This window comes from Lathamus discolor, chromosome 2 (assembly GCF_037157495.1).
Source record: "Lathamus discolor isolate bLatDis1 chromosome 2, bLatDis1.hap1, whole genome shotgun sequence".
Classification (NCBI taxonomy): domain Eukaryota; kingdom Metazoa; phylum Chordata; class Aves; order Psittaciformes; family Psittacidae; genus Lathamus; species Lathamus discolor.
Window position 1 is genome coordinate 152,493,323 of NC_088885.1, and position 19,225 is coordinate 152,512,547.

Below are 19,225 nucleotides of genomic sequence, written 5' to 3' on the forward strand. Positions count from 1 at the left end.
CATGGGGTTAGCCTTTGTTTGGCAGCATTCAGGCTTCAGAAGGCTGCACCTCTACGTGCACGTACTGAGCTGCAAAGAGGTCAAAACCAAGTCCCCGCTGTGCTTCCACATGCTGGTGTGAAAACCACCCCCTGGGAGCTTTAGTTCCAGCCAAAGGGTCCTTGCAAGCAAAGGCAAGCCAAGTCCACTGTGCTCGCTGTTCAGACAGACCTGGGACTCAGCTAGTGGAAGAACACTGGTGCACTGCTGGTCATGGCTGAGCTGTATTTGCAAGTACCCTGCTTGCAGCTCTTAGGCTCATATGTCTAAGCGTGTAAAACTGCCACAGCTTCTAGATCAGGGCTGTAAAATGCTTCCTAACAGCTTTAAAACCCTTTAAGCACGGGGAAAGTGGTTTGTATGTCCTACTTGTGTCAGTAAGAACTATTAAATTGTCTCTTTTCTGTTCTGATTTAGCCTGGGAAGAAGTGCTTGGCTGTCTACAGGGCCAATGAACCAATGAACTACACCATCTCAGGATGTGTGAGCAAAAGTCCATATAGACCCAAGTACTGTGGTGTCTGCACAGACAATAGGTGCTGCACACCCTACAAGTCCAAGACTATTGAAGTGAGGTTCCACTGCCCAGACGGAACTGAGTTTTCCTGGAAAATCATGTGGATCAATGCTTGCTTCTGCAACCTGAACTGCAAGAACCCCAATGACATCTTTGCCGACTTGGCTCATTACCATGATTACTCTGAAATCGCTAATTAAATAGGCTGAATGCTGGAATTGACCCATTGCTCTGATTTTACAGAGGATTTAAAATAAAAGGAGAATCTTCATCCACTGCCAATGTACAATTTGTTTTTTTCCTGAGCTAGGATGTTAAGTCTCCTTGTTTTGCTACCCTGTTTTTGGAAAGGCCTTGAACAAGCAGTATTTTCAGCTCTAATAGACATCCATCCATTAACAGCAGCCAAAAATTCCTCTATGCACAGATTCCAAGACTTAAATTACAGGCCTGCTGGCACTGTCATAGGCCAACAGTTCAATTACCCAAAGGAAAGAATAGTACACTACTACAACAAAAGTATGGCTGTCCGTAGCTTAGACATGAGATTCAAGATTTCATTACTGTCATCTCTTGACTAATGTGGTCTAAGCTGGAAAATGAGCATTGGCATACGTGTTTCATTTTCAGCACCACACTTCAGTCCTGACTGCTGCTGATCATGAGGACTAGACTCTATCACACTGAGATCAGCCCTAGAACTAGCCCTCTGTCATTCTCAGTCAGATCCTACCCCATGCTGAAGTTCATAGGAAAAGACTAGGGGGAACAAAGTTTCTCCTGAGGTCTCTGTGTGATAAGTCTGCCTCTCACTTCATGAGGCTGGGTCCAAGAATCTCTGTTTCCTTCTCTCCTTGGACTCACCTAGACCTCTTAGAGCATCTTGTACCAGGAATGTTTTCGCAGTTTCTCTGCCTGCTCTGATCTTGAACAGCCTGGATGCTCTGAATCCAAAATGACCACCCCAGAGCTCATGTTTTCAGGATCGATCCTCTTATCCATGGGTTATGTTTTGCTTCTAGGCTAGCTCTGAGGGATGAAATGCAGAGTCAGATGAAAGATGAAGAACAATACCTCATGTGCCCGTTTATTTACATAGAAATGGGATGTGCGTGGGGACCACCACCTCCTTCTGTGTGTCACCTACACACAGGTCCCACTTCCTACTGACACCCTGCCAGTGACACACACCTATGGTTTACATGGCTGGAGTAGAAGAAAGGAGGCATGTGTTAGAGAGGCTAGGATGCAAAAGGAGAGGACTACCTTTGGCATAGCTTCTGGGGCACTAGGTGCAACTGGGCTGCTGCTTGGGGTAAACATCAGTGTGAACATTTTCTGCAGAAGTGGTTTCATATGAAAATATCAGCCAAAAGAAGAGAAAATTGTCACTACCTATCCAGGCAATCAGTTTGTCGTCACTGAAGGGTGATGGAGACAGCTTTATTCTCCAATAAACTGCTAGCACAGCACCCATGCACCATCACACATTGGCTGTTGCTTCACCTGGGAAAGCAGAAATGTATTTCTGCATGAAGAGCTGCACTATCTGCTTCCAAAATACCTGATGGCACAGCAAAACTGCTGAAACATACATGGCTTGGAGGCTGGACCAGTACAGGGCTGAACTTGGGATAATGCAACTGGTTTACACCAGTCACTTCTTTTGCTTTAGTTTCAATTGGCAAATTGTTTTTTTCAATTTGATAACCCAGAGAAAGTTAGATTCTAGGGAGACATGAATCTTTCTGGCTACGATAAAACTTCTTGTGAGCTGGCTGAAAATAATGCAATCCTTATGCAAAAACAAATAGGAAAAAGTGCTGCATATCTTCAAAAGCTGTTAACTTATAGCTTCTATTTTTTATATACATACAAGGATTTGGCCCATAGACTTTTCATAGAGCTAGGTTGTTCCTTAATTCAAAGCTTTTACAATTTCTCTTTTGAAGCTTTCTTGAGATGGGGTGGCATTGGGCACAAAGTTTCTTGGAGGTGTTCAAGGCCAGGTTGGACGAAAGCCTTGGTGACATGGTTTAATGTGAGGTGTCCTTCCCCATGGCAGGGGGATTGGAACTGGATGATCTTAAGATCCTTTCCAACCCTAATTGTTCTATGATCTGATGATTCTAAATCCCCAGTGGAAGAAAATAAGGGTGATCCTTGCCTGCGTGTTCCAGTGCAGGCGCAAAACACCTCTCCTGTTCCTCTGTTCATAAGGATCTTGAAGACACCAGTACTTTTCCAGATTCAGCCTTGTGACTGGTTTTAGCCCGGATGAAGTGACAGGAGAGGTCACGTCTGACCTGTTTACCTCCACCCAAATGAACCTCAGAACTTGCAAAACTAAGCACATTCTATTTCAAACTCCATCAGTTGGTAAAAAGAGGTCCATGGGAGCATATGAAAAAGTGGTCTTGGCCAACAAGCTGATGATGTTTTCCAAAGGGAAAATTGTTTTTATTGAGGTGCTTGGTAAGGAAGCCATCCTAGGACCTCTTTATCAGCCAGATCCCTTAAATATGACTTGGAATCCTATCTCTAATTCTTGCCCATCATAAAATATGCGTGTGTATATATACATGTATGCATATGCATATATACAAATATACATACTTGTATATGTATATGTACACATATAGAAAGTATCATATGCATGTATTTATACAACTTTGTAGAAAATATTATATATAAAACCCTATATGAAAATGCCCATGAATATAGATGTATTTATTGACATAAATGTATTCCTACAGTGAATAAAATGTGGTGCATAAAACAGAATTCACAAATATACATATAAACATATGCATGTGTTTATATGTACAGACATACATATAATATAAATAATATATAATATAAATAATATATATAGTATATATAAACATAATCAGTCTTTGTCTTACGTGTACACATAAGGAATCAAGCAAACAGGCTCAGAAGACATGCCCCAAACTGTGGCACTTAATAAGCTTGCTTCGCTTTGCAATTAGCTAACACTGTAACCACCATAATCAAATGCTGCGGTGGCTGAAACACACAGCTTTCATTGTGAGATAAAAGAAGCTATTGTAAGCTAATGCATGACCAGCAGCTTCAGTGTGTGTCGGTTTTTAGAGAAGTGAATGCCTGGGAACCACAGATCTCACCCAACGCACCCAAGATGTTTCTGTTTCTAGCCTGGTTTCCCAAGGGAACAAGGCATATGAAACTGTACTGTGCATTTGTCTGTCAGTCAGTCCCTTTGTGGGAAACATCAAACAGAGGAGGCAGAAGAGTGAAGATCTCGGAAGCATTGTGATTCCCGAAATAACAAATAAAATAGCAAGACAGGGAAGAAACCCACCACATTGCCCCCACTGAAAGCTCATACACATCTGCCAGGCAGCCAACACATCTAACACATCTACAGTGTGGCCCAACCACATCAGCAGCATTAAGGGATTTTGAACAGATGCGCCATTTGGAAACAAGCAGCCGTGGAAGAGGGACAGCTGAAGGCACCACAGATGGGGAACAGTGGTTATTACACTGCTGTAAAGGGGTTTTGTGGGGGCATTGGGCACAAACATATAGGAAATCAAGCCTCACTAGCTTGTGCAATTCTTTGTCTGATGACACTGAAAGGGAAAGAGCAACACTTGTAGCCAGTGAATTTGCCTGGTGGTTTGTGATGCATTACAAAGCCTTTGTTTTAATGGATGTTTACAAGAAGATTAGCCCTGGAACTAAGGCGATGGACTAGCTTTTAATTTCAGTTCCCTGGCTCCCTGTGTGCTGGGCAACTCATGTATCTTTACAAAAGAACTTTTGTGGTTACTGTTTAAATACACCGAGGATCTAGATCCTCAAAGGCTTTCATGGATCCAGCCCTTTGCTTTGCTTTTCCTCCGTTCTCCAGAGACAGAACAAGGCCCTAGTGTTCATTGCATCTGTTGAAACTTCTCCAGCAGGAATGTTTGTACAGTGCCTCATACAATGGGTCAAGGTCTCTGCTGGGACCTGAAAGCGGTACCATCATCCAAGAGTGTAACAATAATAGCATTGAGGAGATACCAGGATCTGAGTGCGTGCTAGACCCCTCTGCTGCAGCACTCCAGGGAAAGGCTTGAGAAAGGATGGGAGCAGGGTTTTGAAATCCAGGCTAAGCCAAGACAGTTTGACACATGTCCAGTACATGACAGTCATCCTGTTGGACCTGCTGGCTGGGATAAGGACGAAGGATGGGGTTTTAAGGGTCAGCTCATGCTGATACAAATGGCAAGACTCCGTTTAGCTCCAGGGACCATCACCGTTAGCCTTCTGTACAGACTTTACCCGATCACTACGGTGGCTCAAGCTGCCTTGCTGGGGAGCCCCAGCAAGCCAGTTATCCACTCCCTGAAGAAGCAAGCATGTAACTTAGATGCCTTTGCATGGAGCATCGACTAGAATTTAAAACACCATTTCAGTGTGTGTAACTGGAAACAGGGTGTAGTGCAGTTGCTCTGTTTTTCATATGCTGACTAGGGCTGTTCTGTGGACATATAATGCTCCAATAAGACCACAATATTCAGAAACACTGTGTCATCTTGCAAAATAAATCCTGGGATATTTTTTCTCCTGGGTTTTTGAGGGAGTTTTAAGACAAGCAGTTTGTTACACTTATGGAGACAGAGCGCTCTCATTAACTACAGGCACATATTTATACACACACCTTTTCAAACTGTGACTTCCCCATTTAAACAGTTCTACAGAGCTATTTCTCTAAGCTTCATATGCTGTAATATATGAAAAAATAATGAGAAAACCAGACTGGTTTTGCAGCGTCAGTCTGCGTTACTCCAGCTATGTAACACGTATTACTCATTCGTATAGCGGCATGGTGAGATTTTTATGGGTGGCATGTTGCTGCTATGGTTTAAAGATAGTAAATACCATCATAAGTGGTAAATGATTAATGAATCCATGACTGACACCTCATTTAGAATCTTAGGCAAGCAAAAGAAGGTGACATACTTTTGCCACTGATATTTCATTTCCTTTTCCAATCTCCTCACCTGGCCAATGTCCAAGTGTGCTTTTGCAATCAGTGACGAAGCACTGAACTGGAGAACACATAAAACCAAGCCTGTGGTGAAAGAGGATGCTCTGCGAGCATTTCCCTCAGTAGGACTATTTTGGCGGCCTGGGAAAGCCAGGTGCTCCCCAGCTCACACGTCCTTATTTACTGGTCTGTTTCTGGCTCTGCATTTGTTGTTCGTATGTTTTTCCCCCAGCATTCTTCCTGGACTTGGGGTAGCCTGTCTAGTGTCTCTGAGCAAAGCAGAGTGTGTCACTCAACTGGATAATCCTGTCTTCTTTAACACCAAACCTGAGAGGTTGCGGGAGTAACCTGCAAGCCACAGCAAGAAATTGTTCAATGCTGTTAAAGATATGGGGAAAAGCATTTAAATTAAAGAATCCTTATCCGTATCCCTGCATTTACATATCCTGACCCCAGTAAGGATTTTACCATTCAAGCAAGCTTGCCTTCCAGCCCGAAGTAGGAATTTAAACACTTGGAGTGGCCTCCTGTAACTGAACAGTGATGGGTGCTGTGGGCTTGCCTATGGCTGCCAGGACAAGGTGCAAAAGCACCCTGTCCCCAGCCTTCCTCTTCATGTGTTTTTACTGGGTTATTTTTGCTGTTAAGGGCAGTCTTCTGCATTTTTAAGCACTTTCCATCCAACTGTGCCTCTGGCAACAGATCCCAGCAAAGGTAGCACATTTCCCTGCTGCCCCTATTGGCACCAGACCTCTGATCTGTGTCTTCTGCCTGCATACGAGGCAACTGCCAAGCACACGATCTTGCTTGAAGGGCTCTCTGGCTGCTTTCTCAGCCACTGCACTTGGATTAGTCTGGGAAAGGAATCATCTCCTAAGCACCTTTCTCTTTCTAAATGAAGTGTTGACCTTGCGCTTGACTCTGCTTCTGTGGGACCTCCCCTGCCCCAAGCTTGCATGAGCAGCAGGGGGGGAATCGCCACATGATTGAATCTAACACTGGCAGCTGGTGATAAAGAACTTATTGGTCACTGGTCATTATCAAATAAAAATGAAAACACATTGCAATCAGTCAATAAATGGCAATTCACAGCTGAAGAGATGCACATGTAGGCATGAGGTAAGGCAAGGGGGTCTGTCTGTGTGCATCTCACCACTGTGCAAAGGGCTGGGTGGCACTTTGCTTGGGACAGGCTCTACAAGCTGGTTGACCATGCCCTATGCTGATGCCAGGTCCACCATGTGTAGTGGAACCACAGCTCAGCAGCCTCATCTTCCCTGCCCGTCATCCTGCATGCACAGTGCCAAGCATCTCAGGGACCTGCTCACACACACGTGTATGCACACATATGGACACACACACAGAGCCAAGGGATGTAATGTCCGGGCTGGTGGCAGCTCTTGCTGTTTCCTGAGTGCTGTCACTCATGCAGGCTTTGCCTGGTGTTGCACTGGCTGTCCCTGAGTGCATCAGCCCAGCAAACAGCCCTTCCCTCCCCAGCCCCATTCACGTGCTGACCTTGACCTGAATGAACACCATAATCCTGCTCAGCCATAAGCAACTGCACAGAGTGGCGGGTCACCCAAGGATATGTTTCCCATTTCTGCTGCAGGTCACAGCTCACTGGGATGGTGCTGCTTGGGAAGGAAGAGCTGCCCACTATCCCTCTTCCCATCCATTGGGTTCTTTTGGAGATGCCCGGTGATGCCTGCATCCTGTGCCTGATGTACTTCCCACAGCCACCAGTACTAAAACCAGGGTGTATATGGGGTAGGGGGCTGCCTCTTTAATTACATCCGAATAACAATTGTCCTCCAGCCCCCAGGAGGTGCTGAGTGAGCAAGTGATCCCTATGCTGAGCTGCAGGGAATAGACACTGAACTGTTTGGCAGTTGCAATCAGAAGCCTTTTTTTCTTTCATTCTTTCTTTTTTCCCCCCCAACGCTGGTCAGCAGCTGTGTTGTTTGTAAAATGAATGGAGCCCTTAATGAAGCAATAGATAGAAACAGTGAGAGCCTCTGTCTGCCTGTTACAAAGGGCTGAGGGGGAAGGGCTGATCTCTTAAAATACCCTGACATCCTTTCCCTCAGTTATTTAAACATTAGGCGCAGCAGCGATCAGCTATCAACATAAAGCCTATATTTGGCTCAGTGGAAACACTAAATCCACACATCAAACCAGCTGTTCATATATATACAGAGTGGGAGACAATTTCAGTTCCAGTGAAATGGTGCAAACCAGCGCAAAATAGTGCAAAACCGAGCAGACAGCGTGGGGGAATGGAGAGGATCATGCTGCAATGAGACACTGCTCAGTGTGTTGTGTTGGTAGAAACAACAGCCCGCGTTACCTTGAGGATTGCAACAGATACTCTGCCCAAGATGCAAAAACAGACAGGAAGAGGATTCCAGCGCTGGATAGAAAAAATAAGCAGCTTTGCTATAAACTGTTTTCTCTCCAGCTCAGCCCATTGCTTGCAACACATGACATTAATCATAAACCCCCAAAACACATCTAGGTTAAAGTTTCCAGCTGTTTAGTCTCTAGGGACTCTTAAAAGAGGGAAGCAGCATCCTTCAGCACAAAAGCCCTGCTGTGACAGCATGGCATTGCCACATCCTCTCCTGCTCCTCCCGCAAGGGCAGGAAGGGGAAAAACCACATTGAAGTCCAGCCAGATTTTTGTACAGTAGATGTTAAGTCCCAGGCAGAGGTGGGAAGAACTCAGATTTCAGCAACAACGTCCTTTCTACTACTGGTTTTGAAGAGTGCCACTAAGCGAACGTTTGGTATTGAGATACTTCAATGTGATCAGGAACCTCTTGGTCCCCGAGGGCCCATTTTGTCTTATACCACCCTTTATAACCCCAAAAGCGCTGTAAGGGATGAAATGCTTATTTTCTGGAAACCTCCCATTATCCCATCTGAATTTCTTCTATGCCACAGGAGCTCCTTGCTCTATGATGGCCATTCATACCCTGAAAAAAAGGTGAAACCCCAGCTCATCTTTTCTGGTTTCGTGACACTACAGTATCCAGGCTAATTCTGCCTGCAAGAATAATGCAGAACTGCAGTTTGCAAGATCTAAGAAGGGGTTTTATAAAAAAAAAAAAACTTTTAATTTTATTTCTAACTTTTTATTTCTAATAAATTTGCCACTTTACAAATTTCTAATAAATCTTTCACTTCTCAGTTCAGCACAAGTAAAGGATGCCAGGAGACCACTATTGCAAGGAAAGAGGAGTCCTAACTCCTTGTAAAAGGTAGGACACCACTCCTCTGTACTGTCCTCCAGCCTTTCTGCACAGGTACATGCTGTTCCTTGCCAAATGAATACTTTTTGGTACAAAGCTGACATTTAGAGTGGTCCTAGCAACTCCTCACAGCTCAGAAGTGCTCACAGATCCCTTTGTACTGCGAGAAGGCTTGGATGCATTCCTTCCCATTAAAGAAGAATAAACTGCCTAGGCTTGACAGGCTCACCATGGTGTCCTTGTGGAAGGAATGATGAGCCACCCTCAGCAAAGCAAGTAACTTTGCCCTTCTTTTGTAAGATGAGTTGGCACAGGTTCCCCCAGCTTTCACTGGCTCTGCCTGTGGTTAATCAAATCAAGCCCTTTGCTGGTACCAGTCCAATCATGACTGCTGAATCATCATATCTAGAAGAACCTTGGCTCAGACATGCCAAATATTTGCTTTTGCCTCTTCCTATTGTTGGATTCCTTGAAATGCAGGAGTAAGGAGTAGCTGAAGCCAGGACACTGTAACAGTTAATATTGAAGTGAGCTGGGGTTTCTTATTTCTATAAGGAATTGGCTGGAGTGAAAAAATAAACACCCCAGCCCTCTGAGCACAAAAGTAGGGAATAGCAGAGACATGAGCAAACAAAAAAGGATTCAATAGATACAAAGGGGTAACAAGATGTGCTGGTTTTGGCTGGGATAATTTTCATAATAGAAGCTTGTATGGGGCTACTTTTTGGATTGGCGCTGGAAACGGTGTTGGTAACACAGGGATGTTTTCCTTACTGCTGAGCACAGTGCTTTCCTTAACAGAGAGTCAAGGCCCTTCCTGCTCCTCACACCACCCCACCAGCGAGCAGGCTGTGGTGCACAAGGAGTTGGGAGAAGACACAGCTGGAACAGCTGACCCCAACTGACCCAAAGGATATTCCAGACCATATGGTCTCATAATCAGCAATAAATGCTGGGGAAGAAGGAGGAAGGGAGGGATGTCCAGCATGGTAGCATTTGTTTTCCTAAGTCATTGCAATACAGGATGGAGCCTTGTTATGCCAATGAGAAACAATAAATTCCTTGTTTTGCTCTGCTTGTGGATGCAGCTTTTGCTTTACCTGTTAAAATGCCTTTATCTCAACCCACAAGTTTCCTAACTTTCAATCTTCTGAGAGGGGAGTAAGGGAGTAGCTGTGTGGGGCTTACTTATAGAATTATAGAATAGTTAGGGTTGGAAAGGACCTTAACATCATCCAGTTCCAAGCCCCTTGCCATGGGCAGGGACACCTCACACTAGACCATGTCACCCAAGGCTCTCTCCAGCCTGGCCTTGAACACTGCCAGGGATGGAGCATTCACAGCTTCCCTGGGCAACCCATTCCAGTGCCTCACCACCCTAACAGGAAAGAATTTCCTCCTTATGTCTAATCTAAACTTCCCCTGTTCAAGTTTTAACCTGTTACCCCTTGTCCTGTCACTACAGTCCCTAGTGAAGAGTCCCTCCCAGCATCCCTAGAGCCCCCCTTCAGGTACTGGAAGGCTGCTATGAGGTCTCCACGCAGCCTTCTCTTCTCCAGGCTGAACAGCCCCAACTTCCTCAGCCTGTCTTCATACGGGAGGTGCTCCAGTCCCCTGATCATCCTCGTGGCCTCCTCTGGACTTGTTCCAACAGTTCCATGTCCTTTTTATGTTGAGGACACCAGAACTGCACACAATACTCCAGGTGAGGTCTCACAAGAGCAGAGCAGAGGGGCAGGATCACCTCCTTTGACCTGCTGGTCATGGTCCTCTTGATGCAGCCCAGGATCAGTTGCTGTTGTTGGCTGGGGTTAAGCCACAATACACTTTTATACAGAGTATACTTGATTATTGTACTTGTAGCAAAACATTAAGACACCAGACATTGCAAAGTTACAAATTTATTTGTCTTGAAATAAATACAAATACTTCATTAAGAAACTTTTCTTGATAGACTTTACACAATAGCTTTATTCTTTCTGGAAATTGTCTGTTCTTCCCACAAGCTGTTATGGATATTCTACACAAGAGCTGAAGTTAGTCAATATAAAGTAACTTCGACTGCGTTCTTCTGAACAAGCAATCCCAAAAGTATTAACATTTGCTATGTAACTGCTCAGCATTTGAGTTTTCTTGTTTGTGTGAGGACTGCAATGCAGCAGGTACGCACTGGAGCGCAGGAAACCCTGTCCCACTAACTATGGAAGGACAAGCTTAAGAACACCCAACTGTGAAAACCTGACTGGCGAAAAGGTATCAAGCCTCTATCAAAGTAACCCAAGGAATCAGAAGGTTGTATACAGAATCAGAAGCTCATTACATTTAAGCAGTCATTACACTCTGTATTTCACAGATACAGGGCTGCCGCTCCACCACTTTGTGCAATGCACTCCTCAGCACCAGTGAGATCTCAGAGTTCCAAATTTAGTAATTAGTAGCAGTTGAATGTACAGTATCTAATTACATGCCATCCCACAGTTATTCATCTCTCCTGACAAAGAACAGCTGGATCTGGCTTTGCTTAAGAATTCCAAATTCATCCCAATTGTGCTGGACACAAAAACTTGAGCTGCAAAGATAAGAAACTGTCTGAAGGAAAAAAATCAAGCTGTTTCTGCTTTGTTGGCATGTACAGCTACCCTACGTGTTACAACTACACCAGCTTCTGTGGTACAGTAACCCCTTTGGCCCAAGAACACAAACAGGAGATGCCACCTTGCTTATCAGATTTAAATCCTGTCCTCATTTGGCTAAGCGTTTTTTAGGGTCTAGGAGGGGGGGAAGAAAAGGAAGACTGGAACTAAATCTCAAAAAAGTGAAATAAAAAAAAGCTTAGATTTAGTTCATCTCAAAGTCACATTAAATCACCTATTTTAGTAGTATATTATTGTACATAGGAAAACAGGCTTGAATACTAAGGAATTAGAAGGCCTATAAATGCATGATACATTAACTTCTCTATCATTTGAAGTCAAGCTATATACAATGAATTCGACACCAGCTTCAACATGAGGCCATAACACATTTGTTTTGTCTCCTTTTTTAAAAGCCATCTATAATAGTGATTTTTTTCTTCCTCCCCCCCTCTTTGAAACTCATCTCAAATTGTGCCAGTTTACTTCAAGAGAATAAGAGATAAAGGGACATGTAACGGCTTTGATTTTAAAAGGAGGGTATTAAGCAAGTCTGGTTTGACTCTGAAGTGTTTACAACCACATCAGCTTTTGGCAAGTATCCTTAGAATTTGGCATCCATTGAAGGAGGGCACAATAGCAGCAACTGTCTGAGTTAGAAGAATAACGACAGAGCAAATGAGATGCTTCTTTTCTTTGGTCCCTGTCAGACCCTGCTGAACAGAGTTCAGCCTACAGAATAGCTTGAGATTAATACCAGTTATGTTTTTGTGATACACAGGGGGCATCCATTACTTTTTCCACACTGTGACCAGTTTCAACCTCCCACAGCCATCTAACAGGACACTTCCATGGACTTGGGGCTTGATTGTTCAGCATTGCTTGCAGAGTTCGGCGTCAGCTCGATGCGTGTGTCTGTGTGGGAGCGGTTCCTGGCACCATCCCCAGTGTGGGATCGGCTTCGTGTTCCCTCCCCAGTGTGAGACCGGCTCCGTGTGCCTTCTCCCGTGTGAGACCGGCTCCTCTGTCCTTCCAAAGAGGTTACGCTGGAGCCAGAAGCGGTGCGGGACCTCATCAGCCTGGTCATGCTAGCAGAGGGGACTGGAAGAACAATCTTTCATTAATGCATTGCCTCATGGGTTTGGAAGGAAGCCCTTGCCTTCCTCTCCAGCCTTACCACCTTTGGAGAAGCCTTCATGGTTGAATATGAACTTGTCATGGTGGCTTCACGTACCATCACTGCTCCAGGCATACAGTTAAGGGGCCCAAATTACTTAAGCATAATTAGTGGCCAGGGCTGAGGGATTCAAGACAAATGAATGTCTTGCATGTTGCTGTGGCTGCAACAATCCAGAGGAAAACTAAAGACACTCAGACCTCCCATTACGTTCATATGCTTCACCTTTACTGGCAGCCCATGCTGGCAATACATCTACACAAGAGCAGTCATTAGAAGCACATACATGAAGGAGAAACAGCTACAAATCAAACAAGTCTATCAACTAATGAGGTTTCAAATGTTATGCTCAGTATATGAACCAAACCCTTCGATGCAATGATAAGACACTATTACAAATATCAACCTTCAAAATATCAAGAAGGAAATCGTGTGTTTAAGATGTCTACAAAGGTCTCTACTATGTAGTAATGTTATTCGGGCTGAAACGCCTTTGTTCAAACACCACATGTGTTTTTTTCCCCTTGCAAATGCATATCCAACTAGGAAAAGCTCACACATCTAGCATCAGAAGACTCACTGGGTGCTTAGATGCCCAACAAACTTTGATAGCTAGATGAATGATTCCACAATAAAAACAATACTTACTGTATCCCATTCCCTGAACAAAGTATTTGAAAGCTTCTGCAAGCTTGGCAGGCTGCAACAGAAGAGAGTATTATTGTAATTAACTTGCTGAGTACCAAGTACATTACAATGTTATAGATGCCATAGATGCCCTGTCTTAACAGGGACATCTTAAATATTTTCTGGGTTCTAATGAACGTATGAAAATTTCATTGATGTGAGAGAATTCCACCATTCTCGACCCTAGTCTCTCCCCTGCACCATTACTTTACCAAATGGACACATGCATTTGAGAATGACATTTCCAGAGAAGTAATTACAAGTGGTCTAAGCCTGGCCCAAGCTTTGCTCATGCCGTTAGTGAGGTAGATGACCTAAAGTAAAATGACTTCTATAAAGGGCACAAATTCAGCTGGTCTGAGATGATAGTTACATTTATAGGGCAAAAAATGCTCAGCAGGAAGATGTAAGCACAACTGATTATGACTGACATTCTTGCAATGAGGCACTCACTATTTTTCTCTGCTGCTGATAGAGTGGCCAAATAAGCCTCACAATCTCAACCAATATTGCCTGTACTTTTGGCATAATTCTATCTGAATCAGTGCAAAGATGGACTCTGTGTAACATAAGCAATACATTCTGTGTGGCTTTTAAAAAGCTCCCTCTCCCACTGATGAAGCACACACTATCTGTACAAGAACTTCTCAGCATGGGTAATTACAAGTTCATTTTTTCTCCTTATGTTCATGAACACCACATTATGTTCCCTAGAAATCTGTCTAGATAGTATATCACATACTAAAGCCGATTTACAGGTCAGCTCTTCTAGTGAAGCAACACTTGAGCATAGGTAAGTTTTAACTTTCCCAGCCTGCTTTTATTAACAGCTTGGAATTTATGCCTAAATACATTTCAGAAGCTCCAGTTCATTCTCAGTCAAGCCAAGTCAGTGTATGCAAGAACACAGCATTGTTATTTCTTGCCTCCCACTTTCCTGATCTATACTATTAATAGCCCAAATAAGACTATCTTTCTAAAACACTAGTGCTCCAGCCTTAACACATGTTATCTTAGTAGACAGGCATAAAATAATACCTCTGCATTCCCACCTCAGACCTTTACTTGGTAAAGATGTAATTAATGGAAATAATATCCTCTCCCAATCTTAACTTTATGGCTCATTGCTCTTTAAAGAAAAGAGAAAGCTCAGATGACCGACTGACATCACTACTCGTGAAATCATAACCATCCTTTTGGCTGACATTTGGGAACAGAAAGTACCCTACAAGAAAACACCCATTTGTTGCAGTCTGACATGCTGCAGAACAGGATTAGTAGGAATTACATCCAAATCCTACCTGGGAAACTTGAGGGAGCCCACCGCAGTCAGCCATCTGAAACAGGGATGAGAACAGCCAGTTAGCATAATACCAAAGGAACTCATTTATGCTCAGGATATATTAAAATGACTGGTTTAGCTATTTAGCAGAAAAAACATTTCCTTTTGTTGTGTAATATGTAGATGTACACATCGAAACAAGCAGTTAAGTGTTTATAACAGCTACAACTGCACCAGAAAACCCTGAAGTGTCTTGATCCTCAGGCAAAGCAAACAAATACTTTTTGCTAGGCAGTGATCACTAGTTTCTTAGAAACCATCCTATTCGTCCTGGTCTCAAGTTCAGCTCTGAACTACAATAATGTGACTCGGTATTGACCTGAATAACAAGCAGGGGAGAGAGAGCAAACACCTAAGTCTCAGAGGTGAGAGGGAGAAAGGATTTGCTGAGATTGTGGCTGGCAAGCATCAGCCTGACTTGCCAAGGGAAGCAGAGAAAGCCAAATTAGAAAAGCTATCTTGAGTGCATGCAATATTTTTGGAGCACTTCACTTTTCCTGCCACTCCACCCCTCGAAGTCAACCCAACAAAAACAGGGCTGTTCCAAGCTGAAAACAGTCGAGTTGTAAATTACAGGAAACCCCAAATCCTATCTAGGATTAGTCAGACGCAAAACAGGTCCATAAGAGGATCCAGTATCAGCTGTATCCCTGGACTGTGCAAAGGCTGGCCATTGACAAAGGATCTGAAACAGTGACAGGCTTTTCCTTAGGGTGAGTGTGTCATGCCCACACAGTAGGTCAGCAGTGTAAATCCTCAGTGTCAGGAGGAAAAAGCATTTATAAAAATAACTGTTTATTATAATTTTCACTGACCAGTTCAATAAAGAGATGCAGTAAAAGTTCTCAGCAGAAGCATGACCAAACTTGTTTCCATTTGCTTGCCATTACACTCATTCCATTTTACTTCATCAGTAACAAGCTGAAGATTGCACCCATACTCTGAATGCCAAAGCCTTTGCATGATGTTTTGCTGTTTGGAAGTGTATTTTATCAAGTTCTTGGAAAAGAAGAGTCATTTCAACAGTAAGATGTCCTGGACTGTGCCCCCCATAAAAGGCAGGATGGCAAAAGTGTGGCTGATGGATGTATTCATCTGACATTACCGCTGAGGGACAGGCAAGTACAGGAACAGGACAAGTGGGTTTGTACTTCCACTCTGCTGATGGTTATTTCAAGTCTTTCAAATTACCTCGAGATCAACTGTGTCAGCTCTAGTCAAATTCATTATGGGTATGTGAAATACTGAGCATTTTAAGGTCTTACCCCTACCAATTTAAAATGGAGGAGCTGAGAAATTCCCTGTTATGAACCTTGACAAGAAGCCTCTAGTCTCATTTATCCCACTAAAATACTCCTAACCCTGAAGGAACTGCCTTCCCACATCAGAACTAGATTCTCACCATTGACTGTGCTGCAACATATCGTGCTGGTTCTGCTCTTTTAGTTAATCCAGCTGATTTTAAATCAGGGAAATGTTTATCAAAACAAACCAAAAACAACACTTCTATTATTACCTTCAGAAGTGTGGTCCTTGTTGGGTCCAGCTTTGAGTTGCATTCAACCTGTATTAAAGAACAGCAGCATAGGCATTATACACAAGATTCTAATTACGAACTGCTGGATAAAACCAGATTAAATATCTTGTTTTCTAGCTTAATACAGATGAAATTGATTATCTTAGGCTTCTTTATAAAGACTCGATGTATACTTATACACATCTTTGAACCCAAGTAGGGCAGTTCACGTTTCCATGTACAAACAAACCCGTTAGTTGGGAACTGGGGATTTTTTCTATCTGTTTCTGTGACTCCAGTGGCAACAAGTGTTGTTTATCTTGCAATCTGGGGTCATCTGGTAGCATCCCAAGTGGTGAGCAGCCCTATGGCGACCGGCCAGCAGACTGGTCATGCCCATTAAAGTCATCCAGTCATCTGGGGCAAGTTATAATTGTCAAAAAAAGAAGCTCTTCACTTCCATAGTGACCCAGGCATCGCTCCAACACCACAGAGCAAGCTAAAACACCAGCAGCAGATTCCTCTTGAAAGGAAAATATTTGCGGTTCACTGTAACTGCTGCGGCGATTGTTCCCAATGCAGGATCTATTAAATAACGGTTCACAGACAGAGAGGATAAACAGCAAGGAATTAATGGCAGCTGTCTCATGGTCTGGAAGAGGAGAGCCAGCTGGGCTGGACTGATGGCCCGAGGTACGCACCACAGCATCCACTGCCGGGGAGCTGTCGCCAACCACCAGGAGAACAGGGCATCTGCAAGGAAGCACATGGAAGCAGTATTATTGCTGTGATCCAGCCTGGAATTGCCCTAAGCTGCATTTTGTGTCACTGGGAGGATGAGAAAATTAACTGTGTGAAAGTGATTTGCTTTGTATTCCAGACACCTTAAATATACATTAAATCCACTGTATTAGCTCCACATCTGCTGACATGCACTGATATCTTGCCTGAGAAGCTGTCTCTTTCCCCATATCTTGTAGCAATCAGCCCTTTCCAGTGCTCTTATGCCTAGTTTTATATGAAATTGAATGCAGGGATCAGCATTAAAGTCTCATCCCTACCTCCCCAGGCCCCTGAGCTCCAACTGTTGGACCCATCCATCCTATTTCAACTGGATTGACAGAGGAGCAGTCTCAAAGTCTCCTGTGTGTAAACATCAGCAGCTAAGCAGCAAATGACTCAACTGTTATGTTGCACAAACTGCAGCGTAAGTGAAAAGCCATTAGCAGAAGATCTGCCAGACAGTCATTCTCATGCCTGCTCCATCTTTCTGCCTGTTTTTATTTGGTTTTTTTAAATAGTTTTAGGTTCTGGTTTTTTTGGTTATATAGGCACAGCTCAAGTGCCTTCAGACCTACTGTTTCCATTAACTTCAACACAGTTCTGGACAAAGCTATGTACATTACAAATGCCGACTCTAAGTTTGCAGATACACTGTGACAGAAGCTACTTAGCTTTCCATTTCAGCTAATATGATTGTGAAGTTTGAAGCAGGGAAATCTTCCTAATGGTGGTCCCTGACCTGCAGCAACATCTTATCTCCTACATGAAGTTACAAGATCCTTTTCTAGCATGTAAGCACATTCGCTATAGCTCTGCAATGCATATGCAATACACTCGCTGATCATAACTCTTAGTTCACATCATGTACAGGTGAACTGGTAGCAAATGAAATACTCACTGAAGGGTCACAACATTTATTCCAGGAACAGGACGTTCAATCTCTAGGTCTCGCCGACTGAAAGAAATGGAGAGGACAAAGGCTCTTTATACACTGAAATTCTAGATATTTTCATATTATTCTAGTTTAGAGACAGCACATTCACATATTAATTTAACCTGATACATATTGTGGCCTCCGCCACTGATGGAGAGCCACTCTTAGAATGAAGTTTCCATGTCTTTAGTTCAGTCCCAGTGTACCCAGCTTTCTCCCCAGAGATGCATAAAGCCCTTCTCCTGCAAGCAAACCACTTGAGATCCCTGAAGGCACTGTCAAGCAGAACTTTATACTGGGGGAACATAAGTAACTCCACCGCACAAGTAACACTGGCTCTAAGAGAAGTCGGGTAAATGCATTTACCTGTTGTAAGAGTTGACAAAGAGATGAAGGTTGGTTTGATTCATGTCATTAATAATATGCTGACGGTAAGTATGGATCAGGTCATGGTTGCTGTGAATCTCTTCCTACAGTGGAGACAGAACGGTTCAGAATAGGGGCTATTTTCTGAAAGGATCTGAAGACGTGGCACAGCAGTCGTGTATCATACTCATATCTACACAGCAGGAGTGCACCTTTAGAGACAGGACAACTAACATCCATTGGTGCCACCCGGGATTAATATTAGCCTCCAACTGCAGTACCACACTTTTGCTTTAAAACTTCAATATGTTGTAATGTCAAGATCTTACAATTTCAAAACATGCAGTTGTCTGACCGTAACCATCTGCACTACAAGTGTGAGGTTTTAAAACAAAATGAGTCAGGGTAAGAAGCTCAATAGATGTTTCCAGAGTAAAGCAGATGTTGAAAGCTTACAAACACATGTAATGTGGAACTCAGTTTCACAATAGTAAATAACTGAGCTTCAAGGACTTCAATCACTAACATTTTCAAACAGTTTGGTTCTAAAGTCTTTATAGATTAATTCCCTTTTCTGCTGGAATGGAGTTTTCCATTGCATTTACTGACAGTTTTAAGCCCAGCAAAACAGCCTCAGTACAGAACTTTCCATTAAAGTAGGCTTGAACCAAAGAGCACCATTAGTACTAATAACCAGCTTTCTCAGAGTTACAAGTACATTATAGTCAGGACATGAACACATATGATGCTTATGCCCATGCTTAAGTGTTGGCTACCTACAGATGGACAACCTAATAGGAATGTCATCACTGAGATGCACTTAAGTCATCAGGACACAGCAAGCCCCAAAGCAGAATGACACCTCCAAAATACTTGAAGCACAAGTATGAATTCTATATCACATCTTAACTTCATACTTTGTTGTTTAAGTGAAGGTTTCTCCCTCCTCCCA

General features: G+C 43.3%; 2 protein-coding genes across 3 annotated transcripts in view; one reads left to right on the forward strand and one right to left on the reverse strand.

Moving 5' to 3' along the window:
* CCN4 (cellular communication network factor 4) overlaps positions 1 to 1,066 on the forward strand; it is a 36,662-nt gene extending 35,596 nt beyond the window's left edge. The window contains exon 6 of one of the 2 annotated variants that reach the window (XM_065668990.1): positions 457 to 1,066. In XM_065668990.1, the coding sequence (XP_065525062.1) occupies positions 457 to 756 (300 nt within the window). In that variant the 3' untranslated portion in view covers positions 757 to 1,066. The remainder of the gene's footprint in view (positions 1 to 456) is intronic. The other variant, XM_065668989.1, reaches the window with a different exon arrangement.
* A 9,654-nt stretch (positions 1,067 to 10,720) lies between these two features.
* Positions 10,721 to 19,225, reverse strand: part of NDRG1 (N-myc downstream regulated 1) — a 39,601-nt gene continuing 31,096 nt past the window's right edge. The window contains exons 10-16 of the mRNA XM_065668991.1: positions 18,274 to 18,377; positions 17,872 to 17,928; positions 16,892 to 16,943; positions 16,191 to 16,238; positions 14,634 to 14,669; positions 13,294 to 13,345; positions 10,721 to 12,569 (exon numbers count right to left, since the gene is read on the reverse strand). Coding sequence (XP_065525063.1) covers positions 12,304 to 12,569; positions 13,294 to 13,345; positions 14,634 to 14,669; positions 16,191 to 16,238; positions 16,892 to 16,943; positions 17,872 to 17,928; positions 18,274 to 18,377 — 615 coding nt within the window. The 3' untranslated portion in view covers positions 10,721 to 12,303. The remainder of the gene's footprint in view (positions 12,570 to 13,293; positions 13,346 to 14,633; positions 14,670 to 16,190; positions 16,239 to 16,891; positions 16,944 to 17,871; positions 17,929 to 18,273; positions 18,378 to 19,225) is intronic.